Source organism: Fukomys damarensis, unplaced genomic scaffold, assembly GCF_012274545.1.
Source record: "Fukomys damarensis isolate Sample0158 unplaced genomic scaffold, DMR_v1.0_HiC HiC_scaffold_11, whole genome shotgun sequence".
Taxonomy (NCBI): Eukaryota; Metazoa; Chordata; class Mammalia; order Rodentia; family Bathyergidae; genus Fukomys; species Fukomys damarensis.
This window is the reverse complement of record NW_022900923.1, coordinates 1784300-1807739: the sequence shown is the minus strand read 5'-3', so window position 1 is coordinate 1807739 and position 23440 is coordinate 1784300. Positions and strand designations below refer to the sequence as shown.

The 23440-nt window shown below is 54.9% G+C and overlaps 1 protein-coding gene across 1 annotated transcript in view; it reads right to left on the bottom strand.

Annotated features, from left to right (window-relative positions):
• The window catches only part of Dusp10 (dual specificity phosphatase 10), a 31328-nt gene that overhangs the window by 3039 nt on the left and 4849 nt on the right, over window positions 1–23440 (bottom strand). The window contains exon 3 of the mRNA XM_010642485.2: window positions 954–1316. Within this exon, the coding sequence (XP_010640787.1) occupies window positions 954–1316 (363 nt within the window). The remainder of the gene's footprint in view (window positions 1–953; window positions 1317–23440) is intronic.

Sequence of the window (23440 nt, the reverse complement as noted above, 5' to 3'; positions counted from 1 at the left end):
AGGAAAGGAAAGGGGAGGGGAGGGGAGGAGAGGGAGGAGGGAGGGAGAGAGGAGGGAGGAGGGAGGGAGAGACTGCCGAGGAAATCTCCTCCAATTCACACCCACATCGCTAGCTGCTTTCTGTTAGGCAGTGTTTAAGAACCCAAGAAGCAGCAGCTAGAAGGAGAAGGAAGTGTCCCCCGCACTTGCTGCCCTACAACAACACAGGGCACGAGGAGGCTCTGGCCCCGTGACCTGTAGACTGAAAAGGCTTCCGGAGAGGAAAGACCTCACTCCACAGTGGTCCGTGTGTGTCTGCCTTGACTCACAGCGGCCCAGTCTCGGGAGCGGCCCAGATGTCTGTGAGCAGACAGGCGGCAGGGGAGTGGGGTACACACACACAAAACATGAGCACAGGCTGCAGCCACTGTGGGAAACGCTGGTCCTCGAACACGATGTGAAGTGAAGTACATCAGAACCCGAGCTCAAGCATCGCGTGAGTCTCTGCCATGAGAAACCCAAAACAGAACTAAAGAGCAAAATAAAAGAGACATCGTAGGAAACAGGGAGACAGAGCTCTCTCGAAGGGGAAGGGGACTAAGATGGGCCAGACACAAAGAGACCGCTGCTGTGTCTGTCCCTGCACCAGCTCCCCACGATGAGCACGATCCTCCTGGACTGCGAACCTGGACTAACAGAGGCAAATGTTTTAAAAAACAAACACCCCCTCCAACCTTCAGGACCAGCCTCAGCAAAGGCGGCCTCTTCCTCGACCTCCAGGAAGAGGCACAGGGAGGGCAGCTCAGGCTACCCAGCGAAGCAGCCCTGGACTGGGTGGAGCAGGTGCCGGCAGGGAGGGGCACAGCCACACGGCCCACTCCTGCGAGCCTCCGCCCTGAATGTCCCAGCAGCCAGGACCCGGGAAGCCCCCGGCCGGCGCACACCCAGGCCCCCGAGGCGGCCCGGCCACTCACCGATGAACTCGAAGGCCTCCTCGAAGTACTGCCGCAGGTTCTGTCTGTTGCTGTCCGTGGCGGGCAGGCGCTTGTAGCGGAGCAGCCCCTGCTCGTAGTGGTAGAGCGGCAGGTGCGTGGTGACGTTGATCACATAGCCGATGTTGAGCCGCCGCATGGTGTCCAGGTCCTGCGCGTCCTGCTCGTTGCCCAGGAAGAGGAACGGCAGGATGGGCGTGAGCTCCGCGCTCTCGATGTCGGGCGTGCTGGGCACGGGCTGAGGGAGCGCGCTGGGCCCCGCGGCCCCGGCCTCCTGACACTCCTGCAGCTGCAGGGAGCTGTCGCACAAGTTCTCATGGTTCTGCCTGAAGCTGCTGAGCCCTCCTGCGGCAGACAGAAAGCCACGGTGATCATCGAGAGCTCGTGGGGAAGGGTGCCGCTGCTTGTCGAGGACAGGGAGTTCCTAGACATCCGAAACCAGGATGGACACCGGGACCGCCTGGGCCCCAGGACCAGCCTCCCTTCCCTGCGTGGAGGGCTTCAGAACACACTTCTTTTCTGTACTGGGAGTTGAACGCAGGGCCTTCCCCTGAGCTCCAACCCCAACCCTTTGTAAAATTTTATTTTGAGATTGCTTTTGGCTCTTGCTAAGTTGCCCAGGCTGGTCTCCAACTTGTGACCCTCCTGACTCAGCCTCCCAGAACTTTGCGATTACAGAGAACACCACTGCTGCCAGCTGAGAATATGTCCTCGGACCAGCTGCGCCAGGAGGCAGAAGTAGCCCCTCCCCCAGCATCGGGCCGCCCACCTGCCTGGAAGGGCCTTCTGCCAGGATGCCTGCAGAGACCCTGCACAAGGGCAGAGGAAGCAGGGGAGCGGCCTCTGTCACAGACCTGTGGCCTGCATTCAGCTGATCTGACCCAGAAGAGAGCACACCCAGCCCTTAGCAAGCACATCGCTCCTTGCCTCAGTTTCCCCATCTATCAGAGTGAGGCCAGGGACATCTTCCTTGGGGCACGTGAGAGTGTGTGAAGGGTTATGCTCAGCTCCAGGGGTGCACAGTGGCTCCACAAGAAGGCCATTGTGCAAAGGCGCCAGCACACAGAGATGGCTGGAGCGGCCCACTGGGGTCCTGAGGGATCCTGTACAGGGTTTCCATCTCACCTTCCAGGGGCGTGGGGTCTGAGAGCAGCTTCTGCCCTCTGTGTGGCCCACGGAGGTCAGGGAAAGCCAGCCACAGGGAACCCTTGAGTCCCAGGCCTGCTGTGCCCAGACTCAGCTGGGCCCGACTCCCCATTTTCAAGCACAAACTCACCCTCTCTCTCCACCCTGAGCAAGTACAATCTCGCTTGTGGGGGTGAACATGAGGGAAAACACAGCCAGACAAGGGGAGATGCTAGCCATGGTATTTTCTGTTTAATGGAAAGGCCAAGAAAAAGCCCAAGTGAGAGTTCTACAAAACAAATGTTATTATTCACTCCATGGAATATTACATAGGCATTAAAGAGCAGTTGCAAAACATGTATGCGAGATAAGAGAATACTCTTTGTAATGATAATACACAAAAACAAAGCTAGTTCAAAACACCCCCCAGAAAACAAAGGACTACGCAAACAGGAACAGGAATTTAGTTGACTGTCTTCCTTTGACATTTGTTACACACGGAGGATTAGCCTGAGGAGCTGCGCTGTCTGCTCCTCCAAGTCTCTTCCTCCTAACCTCCCAAGCTGGGCCTGCATTGCCCCTGCCCGTGGGCGGAGCCCACAGACGCCCTCCCGTGGGACAGTGAGGGACCCAAGGGCAGTGCCACAGTCCTTCCCCTCACCAAACCGGGTAAAGCCCAAACCTCCACTTTCCGAAAAGAAAGACAAGAGCTATAAACTCGCTTTAACTGATTCCTGCAACTAAATGCTGCCCTCAAGTATTACTCTGTTCTGCTTCAAAAACAATAGTTTGATCCCGAAAATAATTTTCCAAGTCCAAAGAAATGTGAAAAACCTGAGAAAACTTCACTAGTGGCTACTTCAGAAAATAAACAAATAAAAACTACCCTGTGCCACCATCCGACAGCCCACGGAGGGGACTGAAGAGTCAGTCTGCTCAGTTTCACCACCACAAAGATCCAAGCAAACAGCTCCACACCGATTCTGCGATGGGACTTAATTCACACTTTTCTTCAGAAAACGGCAGTTGTGATATTTTTCCACATCAGACAAGAGGAAAGAATGACAAACTCAGAAGATACGCTTAAGGAGGGAAAAAAAGAAAAAACTTGCTTCTTAAGTAGGGTACTCGAGCTGCAGTTTATCTTAAAAGTAGCTAGTTAGAAAAGAAAAAGGGGGTCTGCCAGGAAACCCCACACTCAGAAAACAGCCCAGGGCTTTGTGAAAAGCTTTTTCTCCCCCTCTTCCCCATGACATCAGCGAGGCTCCCACCTGCCCAGTTGCCATGGCAGCCACACAAAGACACACAATGACATCAGCTGGCTCTGTGTCAGCTCTTTGAGTACAAACAATGCAAGAAGAACCACTTTGTGCAAGGCCTTTGGTGCACGGGCTCCGGGAAGCCAATGACGTAATGCAAACAGGTGGCAGGAGGGCGGGGGTGGGGAAGGCTCCCATGCCGGGGAGCGCCTGTGCGTGTGTGCGTGTGTGCGTGTGCACGTGCGCACACACACACAGGAGTGGTGAGCATGCCAGGCGTGTGGGACACTGTCTGTGGAAGGAGAGCAGAGAGGGTGCCGCTGTGGCTCCCTGAGCCAACGGGGCACTTGGGGACGTGTGACATCCGCTGCCCTGTGGGTGATTTGTGCTCACTGGGTGCTGCAGGTCTGGCTCTGCTGTTGCCGCAGACCAGGAACAGACAGTGGTTGCCACAGTGGCGTTGCGGGCACACAGGAGCAGAGTGGAGTGAACAGTTTCCTCTTCTAGCCCCTTCCTGCTGCCCTTCCCGCCAGACACCACAGGGGCCAAGGCGCTCTTGGCTTGTGGGGAGCTCTGTGCCCGATCCTATACATGAGAACATCACAGCATGGTTATCACCAAGCCACAGAAGCCAAGGCAGAGGGGCCCAGGCCCCAGGGCCTCCTGTGTCCCGACCTAGAGCAGGTGCAGGCCACAGCGGTGCAGACATGACATGTCTCAAGACCCCAGTGCCCAGAGGCCACCCCACCCATGGCACGCGCCGTCCAGGGCCATTCTGAGAGGGACTTTGGGGATGGATCCCGGGGTCCGACCCCATCCTGCCAAATACCAGTGAAGTCCCAGGTAGGGTCCTCATTGGCTCCGCCTTAGTTTCCCCGTGTATACAACAGGAAAAATAATATCGCCTACCTCAAAGGACTAAACTGGTCAATTATAAAGTACTCTGAAAACGTGTCTAGCACATAGGAAGTACTTTTCTTATCACTTTGGGAAAGAACCATTTTAAAAGTCATTTTTTAAAATTTTCCTTAATATAAAGACTCACCTGTGATCCCAACACTCTGGGAGGCTGAGGCAGAAGGATTACAAGTTCAAGCTCAGGCTCAACAACTTAGCAACATGGCCAGATGTCTCAAAATAAAAATGGGCCAGGGACACAGTTCGAGGTGAAGACCCTGAGCCCAATCCCCAGTACCTCATTAAAAAGAAAAAGAGACTTGAAATGCCACGTTAATGTTTCAGAGTTCTTCCTTCTCGATTTTTAGTTAGAGAAAGAACTAGGACACAACACTCCTGAGCTGTAATACGCCTGTGTGATCTCCCACAGGGGAGCCGATGTTCCTGTCCCGCCCAAATAGCTCTGCCGGCTTCACTGTACTTGGCCTGCATGCCCCAGATTCCTGGTTCTCTAGGCAACACTGGACTCGGAAAGTAAAACTGTTCCTCTTCACCTGCCTCCTCCTGGGCCACCACCCAGCTGCCTCCCTGCACACAGCCTGTGGGGTCAGTGCTGAGCCAGGTGAAAGCGTCTCTAACCCCTCTGGAACTGGCCCTCTAGTCTCAGGATACACCCAGCACCGAGTGCTGCTTCTCCAGAGCCCGGCGAGAAGCCCAGGTGTCCAGGTCAGGAACATCCCAAGTGTCCAGATGGGTTTCAGATACCGCTGCAGCCAGGGTGGAGGGGCCTTGGCTGTGTGACTGGGAGCAGCACCGGGCTGTAGGTCACAGAACCCTGCTGGTCCCCGCCCCTAAGTGAGGAACTTGGGATCCAAAGATGGACAGCACCCTTGCACACACTTTCGCTCGTGTGCTGAGCTGGAAAATGGGCACTTCCCAGGCATTCCAGGGAAGCCTCCCGCAAGGTCAGCAAGGTCTGGACTGATGTCCAGAGAAGGGGGATTCTAAAAGCGGGCTCTGCAGGTCTGCTCGGAGCACGCTGACTAGCACTTGTTCCTGTCCCTGCCTCATCTGCCTCCCTAGGTGGCCACACTCTGAAAAGCACTTGGTGCTCTGGTACAGGGACACTGCGCAGGTGCTGACCGGACAGCGCTGCAGGATACTGATTCCACCCTGCAGGTGCATACGAGGGCACCTGCTTCCAGGCTCCTCACAGCGCAGGGCTGCAGAGCCCCGTGGACAGGAGTGACACCAGGTGACAGGAGAGACTGGAAGTGAGGAGGGGCCGGAGATGGGACCAGAGCCAGCCCACAGGGCTCCCCAGGCAGGGACGCAGGCCAGGCCAGAGCCGGCCTTGGGGCTGGGGTCTCGCTGAGAAACCTCCTGAGGCTTAGTTCTTTATGGCCCAATTTCAGTAGACTTGATGGAGGAGGGGCCATCTACACTTATCAAACAGTAAAACGTACATTCCGAGAGAATTTTCTGGAATGCTTATTTATACACACACCATATATATACATATATATTATACAGAGAAATTTTAGACAAAGGTCTGACCATAGAGATAGGAAATGTAAAGTATCATACACACACACTCCCCTTACTTCTACTTGCTCCGTAAGTTGAGTGATTCACTGGACCATATAACGTCATACATAACATTTCTCTGCTTCTATTTCCTCGCTAAACCAAAGTGTTATTGATTTTTCTCAGGTGTCTAAAAAAGTCAGCTTCTGCAAGTAACACATGCACACACAGAACCTGCTCAACAGCTAGTGCACGCCGTGGAGATGCCCACTTCCCACCCTCTGCCTCCGGGCACATCCGCATTGGCAGGGCAGTCCCTGGAGGGCGTCCCTCACACACCAGACACCAAGGGGAGCCACAAGTACAGCACGGAGCTAGCTGGGCAACGTCTGCATGGAAACGATTCACTAAAACTAAAAGCTACAGCAAAGGGATGTCACTGGTGTCTACTAAGTGACAGATGGCAGGTAGAAACCTATCTCAAAGCACCATCACAAAACTATCTCCCACAAGAGACCAATGATCAGTTTTGATCTGACTTCATATTAGTTGGACCTTGTATTTAGGAGTTTTGAGGGAGAAAAGAAAATTCCTACAAAATCTATACCAGCACATGCTTGAATTTTGAGTTTATAGAGTCTTGTTTTTGGATTTTGTGCTGGACAAAACTCCCATCACTTGACTCGACGAAGCTTCTGGAAAATGTACCCAGCTATCCGATCCTTATCACCCCGGCTTCGTCATTCTCTTTGCTGCTCAATGGAGAAGACACTCTGATGTTACAGCTTGTGTCTAGGTGTCCCCCAAAGCCTTATGTGGTCACAGGTGGGGCTTTTCAGAGGTGGCTGGATCTAGAGTGTGTGATGCTGGGATGTGTGGTTACCAAGTTGTTTGACCGATTAGTATGGCATGGTTCTAGGTGTGGATGATGGGAAGCCCCACCCTGGGTGTGAGTGCCACCCCCAAGGATGAGAAAGTTGGACAGAATAAAAGGACAGAGAGAGGCTGCTGCCGTGGCTTGCTGCTGCACCTTCTGCTGTTCACTACCTCACTGCTTTGCTGCCTTGCTGCCTGCCATGGACTGTTTCTCCTCTGCCCTGACGCTCAGCCTTGGACCAGCTGACTGTGAACTGAACCCTCTATAAACCATGAGCTAAACAAACCTTTCCTCCTTTAACTTTGGAGGTCAGATATTTGTCTCAGCAGTGAGACCCCAGAACCGAGAACAGTGAGTGACCTGCTCCTTCCCCAGCTTTGTCTCCTGAGCAGCGTGCTTCCTTCTCGTGGTCTAGCTCTGCCTGCTTCTACTATTATTTTCCATCACTACAACTATTTGTGGGGAGGGGGGACTTTTGTAATTTTTTCCACTGTTTCAAATATATTGCTTCCTTCTTTGATTAAAAATCTTCACTAGACTCTCAAAAGAAATTCTTGCCTAAATATTTACCTCCCTCAAGTGAACTGATCAGAAAGATCAATGATTTGAGAACTGTGATTTTTTAAAACTGCAAAAAAGCTTTCATAGAAAGCCCTCCCAGAAAGGTTAATCCCAGAAAGGTGTTCAGGTTTTAAATCCCCTCTGACCACCAGGTGCCTCAAAGGGGCTGGGAACTGAAACAGCTCACAAGGGAGGTGAGGGCTCCCTGCCTACCCTTCCTTCCAGGGATCTCTGAGAAGCCAGCTGGGGAGAGTACATTTGAATAACACTGGCAGATGGTTTGGGAGGATCCCTCAGGTCTGTAGATACAGCATGCTTTTTTAAATCTGTTACTCCTGTATTTACATTAGCATGGAGAGCTCTGACACAGGCAGCAGCTGAGGATGCTCTAGCAGTTTCCACAAAGGCACCAAAGAGGCTGCTTTGTGTTGCTCTAATGAGCAGATGACTTTGACCTGTGATTCCAACTCAGGTGCCCTGGGGGAAGGACCACCAGGTTGGGAGAAGTGGGTGCTTCTGAAAAGGGGGAGAGAAGGGGATGCTTCCCATGGGGAGCCTAGGAGTGAGTGCCTCAGCCTCCCCTCCAGCGCTCCCCAACACTCCGGAGTACAAGGTGGGGAGGTGGATGAGACCCTGAATGCTCTTCTGTGAATATACAGAGTATTCCTTAAACTTACGGTGAGAAGTGGGGGGGGGGGCATCCTGACACGCTCAAACAAACTCCGGGAGGGAGGAAGAGCCCAGGTCCTGCCCCGCCACCCCCGGGCTCTGCAGCCACGTGAGCAGAGGTGTGTGGGAGCAGCTGCCCTTAGGCTGGGCTTTCCCCCACCATAGACCATGAACAAGAGTGACCATCAGGACTGGGCTGTGGAAGCCAACTCCTAACCGGCTGTCCGCCAGGAAGCAGAGGAACAGAGGCTGGGCTGGGTCAGGGCTGAGAGAGGACGGTGCAGTCTGGTCCATGTCTCTCCCGCTGGTGGCACCGCGCCCAGGACAGACTCCAGCCGCATCAGCACGCCTTGCCCCAGTCCGACCTCCTCTCCCCAGGTCAAATCCAGCCCAACATATGGGGGCCGGGACAAGGGAACACTGTGCGAAGCCGTTCCTTCCCTGTCCCCCAGCCCTCTCACCAGTCAGAGCCCAATGCAGGGACCCGGGTGACACAAGGGTGTACACATAGGTGACACAGGTGGATACACAGTCAGGAAGTCACCGGTGCTTGGAGAGGAGACTCACAAGATGGGGCTGGTAGGGCCCTGAGGATGAGAGGGACTAGCAGGCTTGGGGGTGGGGGTCCTTGAGACCAGAGCGGGCTGCGAGCACCTTACACAGTCAGTGGAGAGCACAGCAAGCTCAGGGGAGAGGAGGAGCAGTCTCTGGCTGGTCTCTGACCCATCCTGAATGGTCAAGAGTATACAGCAGGCAACCAAACAATGCTCGACAGGAAAAGGGAGAGGAAGAGAAGGCATGGGGTTGTCAGCAGCACACTCTAGCCGTGTGCTGGAGCTTGGGGTCCAGCCTGGTGCTACGGGGAGGGGTAGGGCCCTCAGGAGGCAACGCAGGGTTAGAGTTAGGAGCTTAGGGCACCCCTAGAGAGAGGGGTGTGGGTGAGGAGCCAAGGGTGCATCCAGAAAGGGGTGCAGGAGAGGAAATCTAGGGAACCCCGACAGAGGTATGGGTCCCAGTCTCCTGTCTTTGCTTCCTACTGCCTTGCACGGGGCAAGCGGTTCTGCTCTGCCACACTTTGCTGCCCACCAAGGCCGGACAGTGGAGCCGTGGACCATGGGCCAACACCTGTGGGGCCGTGAGCCAGAACGCACCCTTCCTCCTTACAAGCTGCTATGTCTGGATCTCACGAGAGTGCGGGAAATCTCACTCACATAGCAGCTCACACACTCCAAACCTTACGTAGAATTCTCTTTCTTTGCCAGGATGTATTCTTGTTCCTGTTATGAACTAATTCTATCTCTCAGAACTTCTGCTGTTGGTCCCCTGTGCCCCATGTGAGGACACTGGAGACGGGGCGTGGAGGGGTCCAGCCAGGTCTTGGTTAGGGCACAGAGGGTAGAGCCTTTAGAAGATGAGCCACCTGTGCTGATGTGCTCCCTGCCTCGGGACATGGCAGAAAGGTGGCTATCACACACCGGGAGAGAGGCCTGGCGGGGCCTGGGCATGCACATGTGGGCTCTCCACCCGCGAGTCTGTGAGGGCGCCTGAGTCTCCCTGTTTTGTCCCAGGGTCTCTTCTGCTCCCACCCTGTGTGACACTGACAGGATGTGGCCTCACCAAAACTGCAAACTGAATGAACTCTTTTTCTTTCTGAAGCACCCGGCCCGGGGCTGATCCTTGTGGCTGCAGAGAGGGACTAACCCTAACTCAAGGATAGGAGAACCATTTCATGGGAACTCCCAGGAAAGCCCTCAGAAGCACGAATTGAATGACCACTGTTAAAGCCACACAGAGACACTCGAGCTGCCCCAGGCCAGAGCCGCCACTAAGGCTGGGAGGGGCTGAGGTATGGGTGAGAGTGCTCCCTACAAGACCACAAATGCACCTCAAAACTGGACAGAACCTCACCTCCCAGGTGGAAAGGACAGACACTGGTCCTTTCCTAAAGCCATGTCCCCTTACCACATGTGCCCTTTACAGGGACCGGTGTGGGCCCAAGCCCTCCCAATGGCATTAGTCCAGGCCAAGTGGACCAAAGCTGGAAGCTCCTCCACAACTGGTAAAAGCCCACATTCCTTGCCCACTAAAACCTCCATACTGGTTCATCCATGGAGCTAGACTGCAGGAAAGGGATAATGCCCTGAGATCACACAGGGAGGCTGGAGCAGGAAAATCTGACCCAGAGGAGGGCTATAAAACAAAGCCTACTCCCACAAGCTCAATCCGATGCTCTGACAGGGAAACCAGCTTTGCTGTGGAGCACAGGAGCTTAATAACCAAGTACTGCTAAACAAACAGACAGAGGAAAGCTACTCATTAAACCTGCCCGCAGTGCCCAGAGAAAACTATTGCTTAACAATCCTCCCCCCAGGATCAACACATATCTTAGTCCCCAAGTTAAACTTCACAGCAAACATATGTCACTCCGGGGAAGCCGAGTAAGGGCCCAGTAAATACCTCTCCACAGGTGTGGGCATCTGGCTGCCGGAGCCTGCTCCCACTGCAGAGCCTTCCCATTGGAAGCACAGCCTGGAAAGGTCATCTCCAGCCGGGAGGAGGGTACGGCGGTGTCTGAGGCTGCTGGGAATGAAGCCCCGGCCCCAGGGAGCAAGGCCTCTGCTTTTCCGCAGCACCTGGAGGCCCAGGGAGCTGGGGAAGCGATGGGGAAGGAGTCAAAGTCAGTATCACAATCGGGACTGCTCTCCTGGACCCCTTCTCCAGGTCACAGGGAGCACAGTCGTCGCCCCCAGCCCTGGGGATGGAGGTAGGAGGCGGAGACGAAGCTGGTTCTACTGCTGACTGCAGGCCTCTGGGGGACGAAAACCACGCACGGGCCACAGAACAGGGACAGAGGATGCGGGGGCTCCCCGACCGCAGAGGAAACCAGGTCCCGAGACTCTGTGCCCACCCCCTCACGCCCAGAGCACAACAGTTATAAAACATGACCCCCAAAGCCAAGGCCGTCCTGGAGAACACAGAGCACGATGTCCAGTGTGCAGGGCCAGGCTGCCCCACGACCTCCCGCGTCACCCCTTCACCCTCTGCACAATGCAGCCAGCAACCTGGGGACATGGTCATCTCGGTGATTAAATGAGCTACTACGTGGCATCCGCAGGAACTGCGATAATCAGTCCTCAGCATCTGGCTCATACAGGAAGAGCTCATCAAATATTTTTAGGTAAAATGAATGTTGGGACGAGACGGAAAGGGCCATTAGTTATGTGATGCTCATTCAGCATGAAGCTAGGAACTTGGGGATTAAAAATAGTCTCCACAGACGCCTCTAACAGGGGAAGAAGACAGGAACTGGAGCAGAGGCAGGCAGAAGAACACTAAGGACCCTCTGGTGGCTGCCCTGGCAAGGCCTGCGGTGGCCGGGGACCTCGGCCCGGGACCTCAACCCACCACCCCGACGCCGGGCTGGAAGGGGAGAGCAGAAGCAGTGCCCCGGAGGGCTGAGATAGCTCAGCCTTGGTCCCTCTCCGGGCTCCTGGCCCGGGCGGTGGGACACCACGGTGCCCAGAGGAGGAAGCTGAGTGGGTGAGACGGGCCACAGGACAGGCCTGCTCAGGCCGCGGTGCGCACCCAAGGCTCAGGGTGCACAGAAAGGGCAGCATGGCTCTGGGGGCCAGTGGCCTCCCATGGGTCCCTCAGCTGCACACAGCACCCACACGCGGCTCGTACCCTGGCTCTGCTTCTCCCACCTGCTGCTGGAGGACACAGTACAGGTCTGTAGTCAGGAATCCCTGCCATTCCCCACCCTAACTCTGGCCTTTGGGCAGTCACCTACCCTGTGGTCTTTTAAAAATCACATGATTGCCTCTCAAGAGCTTTTTCTCCTAACCCAGGAACTTCCTCCTCTGTCATAAAGGCTGCCACAGCACCAGATCTCTCACAGGGCTGCAGCACATCCTGGTGGCTCTCAAAAGCGGGTGAGGAGCCCTCACAGCCTGGATCCCAGGGAAGGTGAGACCTTATGGGCACACAGGGAGGGGATCTGAGGTTCTGGCCTCTCCTGTTGCTGTCCACGACTCTGCCCCACCTCCTTTGGCAGCTGCCCGGAGGTCCAGTGAACGGCAGAGCTGTCCCCACCCTACAACTGAGCATGCCGGCCCTGGTGCCTGGGGCCATTCCACATAAGGAAGAAACCAAGTCAGCTTGAGCTGCCAGTGACCACAGTCCCAGTTCTTCCCCAGGAACAAGATGGGGTTCACCCTCCAGGGCCCTCTGCCCTCCTGGGAGCCCAATTTCTAGGAGCTGCTGATTTAAGAGGCTGCCAGGCCCACGTGTGACAGAGGTGAGTGAGGTTAGCAGAGCCAGGCAGGAGGTGGCTGCAGCGTAAGCAGCGAAGGACAGCTCAAAGCACGAAGGAAAACAGGAAGCTGAACATGGGCTCACAGCTGAAAGATCCAAACTGTGCCCAGGAAAGGCGCCGGCCAACGGGGTGGCGTGGGACTCACGGCAGAAGTGCAACTTCCAACAGCAACAGTCACCAAGCCACGCCAACGAAGCCCAGAGCTGCCCACCTGCTGTGCCGCTCCTGGGCGTGCACATGGACCTCGGCCCCACCGACCCGGCTGAGCAGACCAGGCCAGGGTATATCGCGCCAGCAGACACACGTCACCTCTCATGTGACACTCAGCCTCGGAGGTCGCAGCCTGCAGGGCGAGGGACTGGCAGGGATCATGGGCCTGCTTCCTCCAGGTTAGCCCTGGGGCAGAGCAACTGCCCTGAGCCTGAGTCACTTCCTGGTCCCGAGCTCACTGTCTCGGTCACCCAGGCAATGGGCTTGGAGAGGCCACTGGGAAGCTGCTGCCCGTGGCGTCCACCACCATGCCCAGGACCCACCCGGCAGGGCAGAAGAGGCCCCGGCTAGCGATGGTGCGACACAACGCGGATGCTGAGTGAGTTCGGCACAGACTGCACAACTAAGGCTGCTGTGCCCAGCAAGTGTCCCACCTGCAGACGCCTCCCACGGGGCTACAACTCTGGGTGTGCACGGCCTTGGTCCACTGACTCATGAGAACGGTTCCGAGATCCAGTGGGCACTGCCCCAGTGTCACAGTGTTACGAGACGACACAAATCAAGACCAGCGCAGGGCAGAGACGCACAGGGCGGCTCTGGGAGGGTCCTGAACGTGGGCTTCTGTGCCCGGCGCCCTAGATGCAGATACGTGGCCTGGCTGGCATAGCAGCGATCAGCATCGGGAGCCCCTGGGGCTCTGGAGTCCAGCCTGTGTGGCAGGTCTCAGCACTCAGGCACAGCCGGTTGGACCACTGGCCTGGACTCAGCAGCAACCCAGCCAGGCCGAGAGGAGCTGAGCGAGGGATGAGTGGCGGCTGTCTGCGGACCGGCTCCTCCTGGACTCAAGCTCCTCACACACCCAGGTGTGGCCCAGGGCCATCTGCAGCGCAGACACAGCCGCACTTGACAGAGCCAGGGGAGGGTTATCTCCGGAAATCAGGACACAGGCACCACCAGGGCGATGGAGATGCTTCTTGCTGTGTGACTCCAGGAACTTACCTAGCCTCTCTCAACCTCAGTTTCCTCAGCAAAAGCCAGGAAGAATACTACTTATCAAAAATGCTGATCACTGGGAATAATAATAATACTTATCAAGGGCTCTGTGTCTCCGCAGGGATCAGCAGCATTTGAGAGCAGCTATGTGACAAGATTTTCTCTCTAGTAGCTACATTCAAAGTAGAACAAGACAAGGTTACAGCGTAACACCGGTGGTAGATTTTACTCATCAGGTTCCACTCTGACCATTTCAACATGGGATTGATGCTGAAACCATGACGGACACATCTGGCACGGCTGCAGTGCGTGGGGGACACAGAGCCACCTGTCTCGGGGCCTCAGCAGCCCTGCCAGCCCGTGTCTGCCACACTGGACAAGGGGAGCAGGTATGTGCCCATTCAATGAGCAAATGTGGACAGCACAAATGCCACATTCTCCCACTCTGCAAATGTCCACTAGACGCTGCATGTGTAGAAACGTGTGCTGACTCACATGGAGGGGCAGCAGGACGCGCCAGCCAGGAAGCCAGCAAGCAGCACAGGGCCCGACAGCCACTTCTCAGGGAGGAACACTCAAGCTCACAGCATGGGCCACTCTCCCACAGCCCCTTATGGCTCCCAGCTCCCGTCTGAAGACGCACAAAGCCCAGAAGCCACAGGCTGGGGCTTGAGGTGAGGAAGACCCCGGGAAGGCTCAGGAGACATCACCAGCAGGGACGGGTGTCAGGAGGTTACCTCGGCGGCAGCAGCATTGTCTCCTCAGACTCTTGGGCCCCACGCACGTCCCATTTTCCGCTCTTGGGGCTGAGACAGTACAGTGAGTCCGAAAGGCTGGAATGGACAGAGGGGGACCCATCTCTGCCTTCACCCAGCTCTGCTGAGACCCCAGAGCCAGCAGCCCCCCGTACCCTCAAGGTGGGAACGAAGAGACTGACTGAGAAGGGCGGACAGGCATTTCTGTGCGAGAGGCAACCTCCAGGAGCGGCCTGGCTCCCAGCTCTACGAAGGGAGACAAGCTGACTGTCCACCGTCCACAGGGCTGTGGGAGCTTCTTCCCGCCTGGGCCCTGTGCCGGTGCCTCTGTGTGGACTCAGGACCTCGGCGCAGCCAGACCCAGGCCGGGGAGAAGGGTCCAGGAGGGGGTGCAGCACAAGCACCAGCACCTCACAAGGCCCAGCTGTCTGTTCCCATCGTCCCTGTGAAGTGTGCCAATGTGTGTGCAAAGCTGGGTGTGACTCAGGCCCACGTCGTGTTCATGAAATGTGAGCGGCTGTGGCCCTACTGCCTGTGCCCTGTGGAAGTGAGCCAGGATCCCTCCAGGATCCTCTAGGAGGGGCTTGATTCCCATGCCCAGGCAGACGGGGGGTGGAGTGCTGGGGACACGGGGCTCTGCAGTGAGGACACCGGAAGCCAGAGTGCAGCGCGGTGAAGTGAAAATGAACTTCCGTTCCCACAGAAGTGCCGTCACACCGCCACACGTGGGACAGCGGCAGGGGCGACTCGTAAGAATGAAACCAGGTCTGTCAGGGCCACCCTGGTCTGCCTTTTGTTTCCTTTCTAAAATTTTCTTCGTGTTCCAACAATCATTACGTACTGGGTCTTTGTCAAGACTTAATTTGATAAGATTTTCTTCCACTGAAACTGTACACAGTAATTGTCCAGCATGGCACCAATTAGAAAAAAAAAATGGCACTATCTGTCCACCTCACCAGAAATACCAGATTTTCCCAAAGCTATAAACAGAAAAACCTAATAAGCATCAGAGTCTTTCTCATTTTGGGTCAGTGGTGGATCACAACATTTTGAGGAAGCAGCCCACTTGCTGTCACCGGGCTGTAGGGAGATGATGACTCATCCACCAGTGAGGTGAGCTGTCCCCTGCGTCCACAGCCTCTGCCTTATCTATGAGACCTCCCCCGGAGCCCTTGGCCGTTACCTCCCCCATTTTATAGACAGGGTAAGTGAGTCACAGAGCTACTCCGCCCGAGGTCACAGTGGCAGGGAAGGGGACTGAGCATCCGTGCTCCTGACCACCCGCCCATCCGTCCTCTGCAAGAAGGCAGCGCCCTCCTGGGCAGGCTTCGTGCAGAGAGAAATCACTCGTGACCGCATAAGGAGGAGGGAGTCACAGCAGCCCAACAGTCAGGCCCCACGGGGCTGTGTGCACACCAAGGGTGATGAGCTCATGGGGTTAGAAACAAACCTGAGCTCAGTGAGGAGGCCGGAGCCCTGCACCGTCTGTGCTGCCAGCTGCCGGCCTCTCCTCGTGACTGGGGCAGCCCGGCTCCCACTCTGAGCGGAGAGTGGAGCTGACACTCCAGAACGCCACAGGCCGGGAAGTTCCCCTCCACTCTTTTTCACTCAGCGCACAGGGAGCGGGAGACCACTGTGTAAGGGACCCTAAGGAATGCCGATTTCAACACCAGAGTGCGGGGGGGGTGCTCAGAAAACTCACTGGGCAGTGCAGTGCCAGTGTGAGTGTTTGCCACCAACGCTGAGCCTGGAATTGCTGAAAGCTCTCTTTAAATCCATTACTTCTGCCTTGCAGACTGAGGACTGCTCTTATTTTCTGATGCCTTCCACTGGTAGCCACCAACTCCTGTCACTCACATCCTTCCCATGGCCAGGCACTGAAGGACGGGGTCTGGTGAGACCCAACAAAGCTTTAGGGGGCACTGCGCGGAGGGGCACAGGTCATGCGCTCCCCACAGGAGGAGCTGGTGCCATCCTGGGACAGCTCTGCCTGACAAATGTGGCTCCCAGCCTGGGGACTGGGCACCCACTGCCCCTCTTCCAGGCCTCCCTCGCCATGGGGTCCCTCACGGCAGCACCCCAGGTCCCCCACTGCACCTGTAGCTTCCCATGCAGAAGGGATCGCAGACACAAGAGAGGCTCAGAAAGGAGCCAGGGAGCCCTGACAGGATCTGTTCCAGGCACCCCACCTTCCTGAAGGGGAAGGGTAGCCTCTCGCTATTCTCTCCCCATGGCTGTGAGGGAAAGCCTATAGCTGCATCACCACCTGCACTCACAGGACAGATAATGAGCCCGCAGCACCAACCAAGGTTGAGCATGTCCGGGCGTAAGGGTCTTGGAGCGAGTCGCCAGTCACACCACCCCAGCCCTCACCCGTCTCCACCTCTGCTTCCCCATGGGCATGAATGAAGAGGAGGAAGGAAGCGCCATCTTTCTCTCCCTCCACAGGCTTCCAGAAAGACATACAGGTCACAGGCCCCAGGATGTAAGACTTCACCAAGCAGAAGCACAACCACATTGTGCCCAGAAGTGTGTGCGCCAGTCCAGGACCCCGGACCAGACCTGGAGCTTCCCGAGTCCTGCTCACCACAGTAATTGAGTGATCATGAGATACAACACTTGCAGCACATCCGGGACATAAGACATGCATACATGCCAGAAATGGCTCAGTGTGGTGGTGCACACCTGTAATCCCAGAACTCATGAGGCTGAGGCTGGAGGATTGCCACCCGTTTGAGGCCAGCCTGGTATACACAACAAGTCCCTGGTTCAAAAACACAAAAACAACAAAAATGCCAGCCATGATCACTGCCCTTCCCCAAAGGTTTTTTTAAATTCTTTATTCCTTACAAAGTTCTGCATCACCCACTGTGACGGTTTCCAAAGGCTAAGCTAGAATCTGGGGTGGATTTTGCTCTCAGGACAAAGTAGGCTGGGCTCTTTCATTCTGGAATTGTCACTTGAAGGTGCACAGAGCGGGGTTGGACAGGGCGGGCCTTGGAGGGAAAGCCCAGTGGGCAGTGCCAGGACAGACACACAGCTATGCAGGAATCCAGATGCAGGCCGGGTCCAGATAGCAGGTTTGAAACCCCAGGCCTGGGTTTGTGGGGTTTGTTGGGCTTTGTGTGTCTGTGTCTTGCTATATGGCTGAGGCTTTGGCACTCGCTCCGGCAGGTGCCCTACACCTAGCCCTGTCTCCTTCCTGCTCCTCATTTGTTTCTGGGGACTCTGGGGGCCAAGCCAGGTGCTGGTGCATACTAAGCACACGTTACACAGCCGAGCACAGCCTGAGAGCGGGTTCCAACTCTTGCTCTCCACTCATTGCTCACTTGTGGGAGTGAAAGGAGCAACTCTGTCCCTCAAATTCCTCCCCTGGGCCCTCTGGGAGCTGAGGAGATGCCAGCACACAGAAAGTGGCCAGTAGCTATGCCTTTCTATTCTTCTGAGCTTTCTGGAAAGTGATTTTCTAATTTCAAGGATGATAGATCGGTCAGACCCAGAGCACTTACATATCATTGAGTAATGTTTGCTGGCGGATTAAAATAGCACTGCATGGAAACCAGAAGACGCATCCTTTGAAGCCTTATCATAAAAATGTAGCATTCAAATAAGAATAGAGGCCAGGCCTGATGGTGCACTTGTAATCCCAGTGCACAGGAGGCTGAGGCAGGAGGATCACGGTGAGCTCAAGAACTATACAGTGAAAATAGAAATACTGCACAAGTCCTAAGAAAACACTGACGGTCCCTCCAGGAAAGGCCTCTGAACAGTGACTGTTCCTGAAGACTCTGTGATGACTCACACCAAAATATCCCCCTGAGCTCTGAACCCAGAAGTCCGAGAGCAGAAAGATGGACTGCTGTCCAGATGGCCCCCGCCTTCATGCCGTCCTTTCCTCTCATCCTCCTGCCACCGCCTCTCCTCCTAGCCTGTCCTTTCTTCTCTCCAGTCTGTCGTTAGTGGACTCCAGGGCCACGGTTGAAAGAATATAGGGCAATTTCTCCACAGAATAAATACAAGGCGTTAAAGAAGTGGACAGCAACCTCCTAGCGGGAAAAATGAAGATCCTTGGAGCTGGATGGCAGCCAACAGCACCCCGTGCCTGCCTCAGCCCTCGGCTGACAGCAGATGTGGACAGAGGTACATGAGGGTCCTGGGGACACAGGAGGACAGGAGCACAGGGACATCTCGGGCTTCATGTTGTTCTCCACAAACCCTGCGTCTGGGGCTGGGAGAGGCAGAGCCCGCCTTCCCACAAGTAAATCACTTCGGAATAAAGATCCTCTGATGACTCCTAAGCCCTCTTCTTCCTGCAACCGATCTGCTTTGCCAGTGGCAGGGAGTGCGGCCACCACCTCCTTTATTGTGTAAGAAGGTCCCAGGCAGGTACAGCTGGTTCCCTGGGCAAATGCCGGGTCCTTTTCCTTTAGGCCACAGAAAATGCTGGTTCTGCCAGGGACCAGAGCTCCCGGCTGCTAAGTGAGGACAGGAGACACAGGCGGGCCTGGTGGGGAGCAACGCTAAGGGCTTCCCCTCAGGGTACAGATGAAAACATCCAAAGAGGCAAAGACTCCACAACCAGGAAATTCCACGGAGATGAACATAAACCCGTGTGTTTTAAATGCCGCACGGGGACAACCTCGTTGTTTTCAAATCAGTCGGAGTGTACAGCACCAAACGTACCTGGTGAGAGCTGCTGAGGGAGCACAACTGGGGAACACAGCACGGGCAGGGGTCATGGCCTCACACCACCATGCTGCCACTTACAGGGCTCTTGAAAGCGGGCAGAACTGTGCTGTGGAACGGTTTCCTGGGCCTGTGTGCTGAGCATAGCTCTCCTCACAGAGCGCACACAGGAAAAACAAAGCCAGCCTCATTCCTGTCGGCAGTGCTGTCCACCACTGCTGTCCAAAGTTCCACCCTGCTCTGCAAAGGAGCCCGCACCGAGCTCAGTGGCCGAGCAGCTTTGAGGCCCTCGGCACCCAGCAAAACCCTGCTTTTCACATCCGGGGGCTGGGAAGAAATTCCACTGGCTGTGGGGCACTTAGAAAAGGTGAAGCGGCCTTTTTCAAAGTGAAAAGGTAAACTAAGGCATACCCTGTAAGCCAGAGTGAGGCCAAGGGGATAGGGCCTGCCTCGCATGCTCCCCTCCCACACGGCCAGGGAACCTGCCAGCCCTACATGTGACCATCAGCAAGGGCCACAGACAAGCAGCACCCTTTCTCTCCCAGCAAGCCGGCCCGCCATGGGCCACCTGCAGAACGGGCGATGGAGGCTTACCACATGGGCTACAGCTTCATAGCTTAAGCTCTTGCTTAAGCCATTAAGTTACTCAGAAGATGATAATATTTGGTCGTATCTCTAGGGCCAGGCAAAATCTATAGACCATGAACTGCTGGTTTCCAAAGTGCTGAGACTTAGAACCTTTGGTTCTGGTCTGAAATGTCAGAATTTCTTAAAAAAGCATCTGTATTCCAAAGTATTAACTTAATATAGTATTTTATATTTTGTGCTATCTATGATGTGCTGCTGTTCGACAACATGGATCCATCATCTATCAATCTGGCAAGAGCCCAGGAGCTCTAAAATTAATCACACGTGTGACCTTGGACAAGTCATCAGCCTCAGGCTCATTTCTGCGACCGCACAATGAGAAGTTACGTCCTGTGGTGTGTGAGAATCACCCAGGGAGCCTAAGACGGGCTCTGTGAGGCTCCGAATTTCCACCCTGCCCCTGCACCGCCTTTTCCCACTGGCTGGTGTTCCACAGAGCACAGTAGGGCAGTGAAGCACCTGTGCCCACCCTGCTCTGGGGTGGTGGGCCTGGCTCTGGCTGCCTGGTCACAAGGCTCTAGGGAGGCAAGGCCTGCAACAAAGGCTACTGCAGGAGGCCGGGCAGGGGAGTTCTGCTGTGGCCCTATCAGATCTGCACAATGGATGGGCAGGGCAGTGTTATCCACCCACCAAAGCAGAAGGGACAGACAGCTCTGCCCATGAGGCTCAGTCCAGGCCCCGCTTTCTCTGGTCCATCGCCAGCCTCCCCCAGTGCCCAGAACTTCCCTGAGCTTGACCTTCACACATCTGCCGACCTCACCGGTAGGGAGGCGGGGACAAGAGGACATGGAGTTCAGCTGGGACTCATCCCATAGCCCTAGGCCAGGCAGCTGGACTCCTCCCTCCTCTATGCCACGGCTCTGGGGGCAGAGGGAGCTGTGAGCACAATCTGTGTGGCCTGCAGTGGACCGGGACCTGGGACAGCAGCCCTGTGGCCAGGTGTGAGGAACTAAGCTCCACCCTGCCAAGCAACAGTGACCCCAGGTGACCACACACCCTTGAGGGCCAGCATCGGAGGCAGCTGAGGGAAGGGTCAGTGCCCAGCTCCTGTCCTTCACAGCCGCAGTCCAGGAACCCGCCCCCATCTACCCTTTTATAGTCAGACTACAACCTTCCTTCTAAAAATACGTCCGCCTGAGGTGACGCCAGGAAAAGCAAAGCTCAAAAGTTTTATGCTTTCATTACCTAGGATAGGACATTAGCTGGACAGATTTATCATCACGTTTTTGTAAATTCCTCTACAAATAATTCTAAGATAGGCCCAAATTACTCTAGCCTTTTGACTCGACATGTTTGCGCAATTACTTGGCACTCCAAGTGTATGCTACTTAAATCGGGTAACAGTCACCAAGTTATTTTTAGGCCATAGCAAAACACACACACACACACACACACACACACACACACACACACACACACACCACATATACACTGCTAGACCGAGCTTGTTATTTGTGCTCTTTTGGAAGAAAAGGCAAAATTACTCTTCTACTGGCACCATATTTCCGTTCGATCACTAGTAATAATAGCACCAAGCCATATTTACAAAGTGCTTGTTGATACAAATGCTTCGCTGAACACTCAAAACGCATTGCACGTTTAGCCCTTAACCCCTCTAGGAGACAGCAGCGACCATGTGTCCTGGCAAAGGCAAAGAACAGTCTGCAGGGCACAAACACCTCGCCCTGGGGCTGGGTAGGGAGGGCTGAGAAGGCGGGGAAGTCAAGTCCGGCCTCTGCCCTTCATGTGGCAAAGCTGAGGTTGGTACCTGGCCTTGGGCCTGCGTCAGGGGCCGGGAGTACTGACTCTTCAGTTTGTGAGTACAGGTATGGGTTTTATTTCTCATCAGATCTACATTAAAAATTATTTTTTTCTGAAAGAAGGGAATGGAATTAATGTCAGAAAATGAAAAAAATAGAAACAAAGTCTTTGTAAATAGGGAGGGGTGGAAGGGTTGAAGGGAAGGCAGGGAAATTGGGAAAAAAAGAACCAAGATAGATTGCCTAAAGGTGCAAACTCCCAATGATGAATGTCATTATACTGTACACCTAAAATGTACCGATAAAATTAATTTAAAATATTATTTTCTAGAAAAGAAATTAATTTTTTTCAATTAAAAATCCTCTTGACCTCCTGCGTGGGTGTAGGGGTGTGTGTGTGTGTGTGTGTGTGTGTGTGTGTGTGTGTGTGTGTGTGGTGACTTTTATTCACACCTCCTCCCAAACAGAGCAGAGAAAAAAATACTTTCCCAGGCGGGTCCTCTGATTTCTGAGTGGGGTCACTTGCACGGTCCCCTCGGGGCTACTACCAGCACAGGTTTGTTCCGGAGCCTTTGGGAGCAGGACAGTAACCCAGTGTGGCACTTCCCTGGGCATCAGACATGCTTCCTGTATTCGGACCAGAGCTCAGGCTGCATTCTGTGGCAGCATGCAGAGCGAGGTCACGCTCTGTCACACACTGGCCCCGTGGTGCCCGGCACCCTCACGCCCCTCCGCGGGCAGCTTCTTCTAATACCTGGGACCCTGTCTTTGAAAATTACTCAGACAGGGATGCAACACTGAGGTAGCTGGCAGGGAACACATCCGGACCACCCTGTAAAACACTCCCAGCATTATGAAGTTTAAAATAGTAAGTCTTAGCAAATATACTTCAACATATCCAAAAGTTGCCTATGCCATGCAACATTTCCACAACAAAAAAAGAAAAAGCAAATAGAGAAACACAACACCGCTGGCTGACGGGGACAGGGGTATTCATTCTATACTTTTCTGCTTCTCCAGACAACATATTTTATGGTAGAAATTTTGAAGGCATATATTGAGTTTAGAAAAGAGGCAGCAGTAGTCTCTCTATCCAGGGAAGGACAAATTAATTTTTTTCCTGAACCTAGTTTTTCTGGGCAGGAAGGGGTCCTCTGGGATCACAGTTAGCATGGGGCTTTGGGAATGAAAGATCAGGGGTTGCCTGTCGTCCTATGCAGTGTGGACAGAAACCAAGGGACATTTGATTAAAAGTCAGCTTTCAGTGACACGGATTGTAATCCTTCATGGATCTTGGGACACCTCCAGGATTTACTCAAGGGGCATTTTCAACTGGTTGAGCAGAAGCTCAGGCTCGACCCCATTCACTCCTCAGAGCTGAGCCCAAGCCGGGGTCCAGCCGTGGGTCACGCAGGGAGAGGACTGTAAATCAGAGCAGGGATGCAATCCCAGGCCTTCGGACCTGATGCAGCGTTACTAAAAGGGCAACAGCAGCCGCGCACTTGACAGGCAGCACCACAATGGACGGCCTGGCACAGACGGGCCGGGGCACTTGGTCAGCGAGGGTAGCAACCAGTGTTTACAAACACGGCCAGGAACTCTATGGGGGCTGCAATGAAGTCCCCAAAATAAACACACAAGATCTTGCATGTGTCTCCAGGCCACACCATCTGCCCTGCCAAAGCCACTCAGCCCAAAATGGCACCACTGCCACCCTTGCTGAAATACAATCTCAGATCACCAAGGGACGGGATCCTAAAATAAAGCTCCTGGTCTGCTGGGCCCACTCAAGCACCGGGAGAAGTTGCTGACTGGCCCTTGAGAGAGCCCCCCGACCGACCCTGGCCTCAGTGGTGCCCTGGAGTAACCATGGGCTCACCAGGAAGAAAGAGCAGAGAGGAGGCGCTCTATTAAGCCCCCAGCTCACCTTCTCTTGGCTACTCCCCCAGCAGATGCCACATGAGCAAAGACACCAACCAAGAGAATGCAGACCCTTTTGCTCCTGAACTATGCATTTTCCACCAGATTCCCAGATATTTGAAGAAAAGGCCCCCAAACTACAAATAAGCCAACCTCTACTACCAGAGCACCTTCCAAAGTGACCGCCGCCGAGGCTCAGCAGCCCGAAAATGCCCAGCCCTCCTATGGCTGTGCGCGGTGAGGTCAGCGCGGGTCCGGTCCACCCCG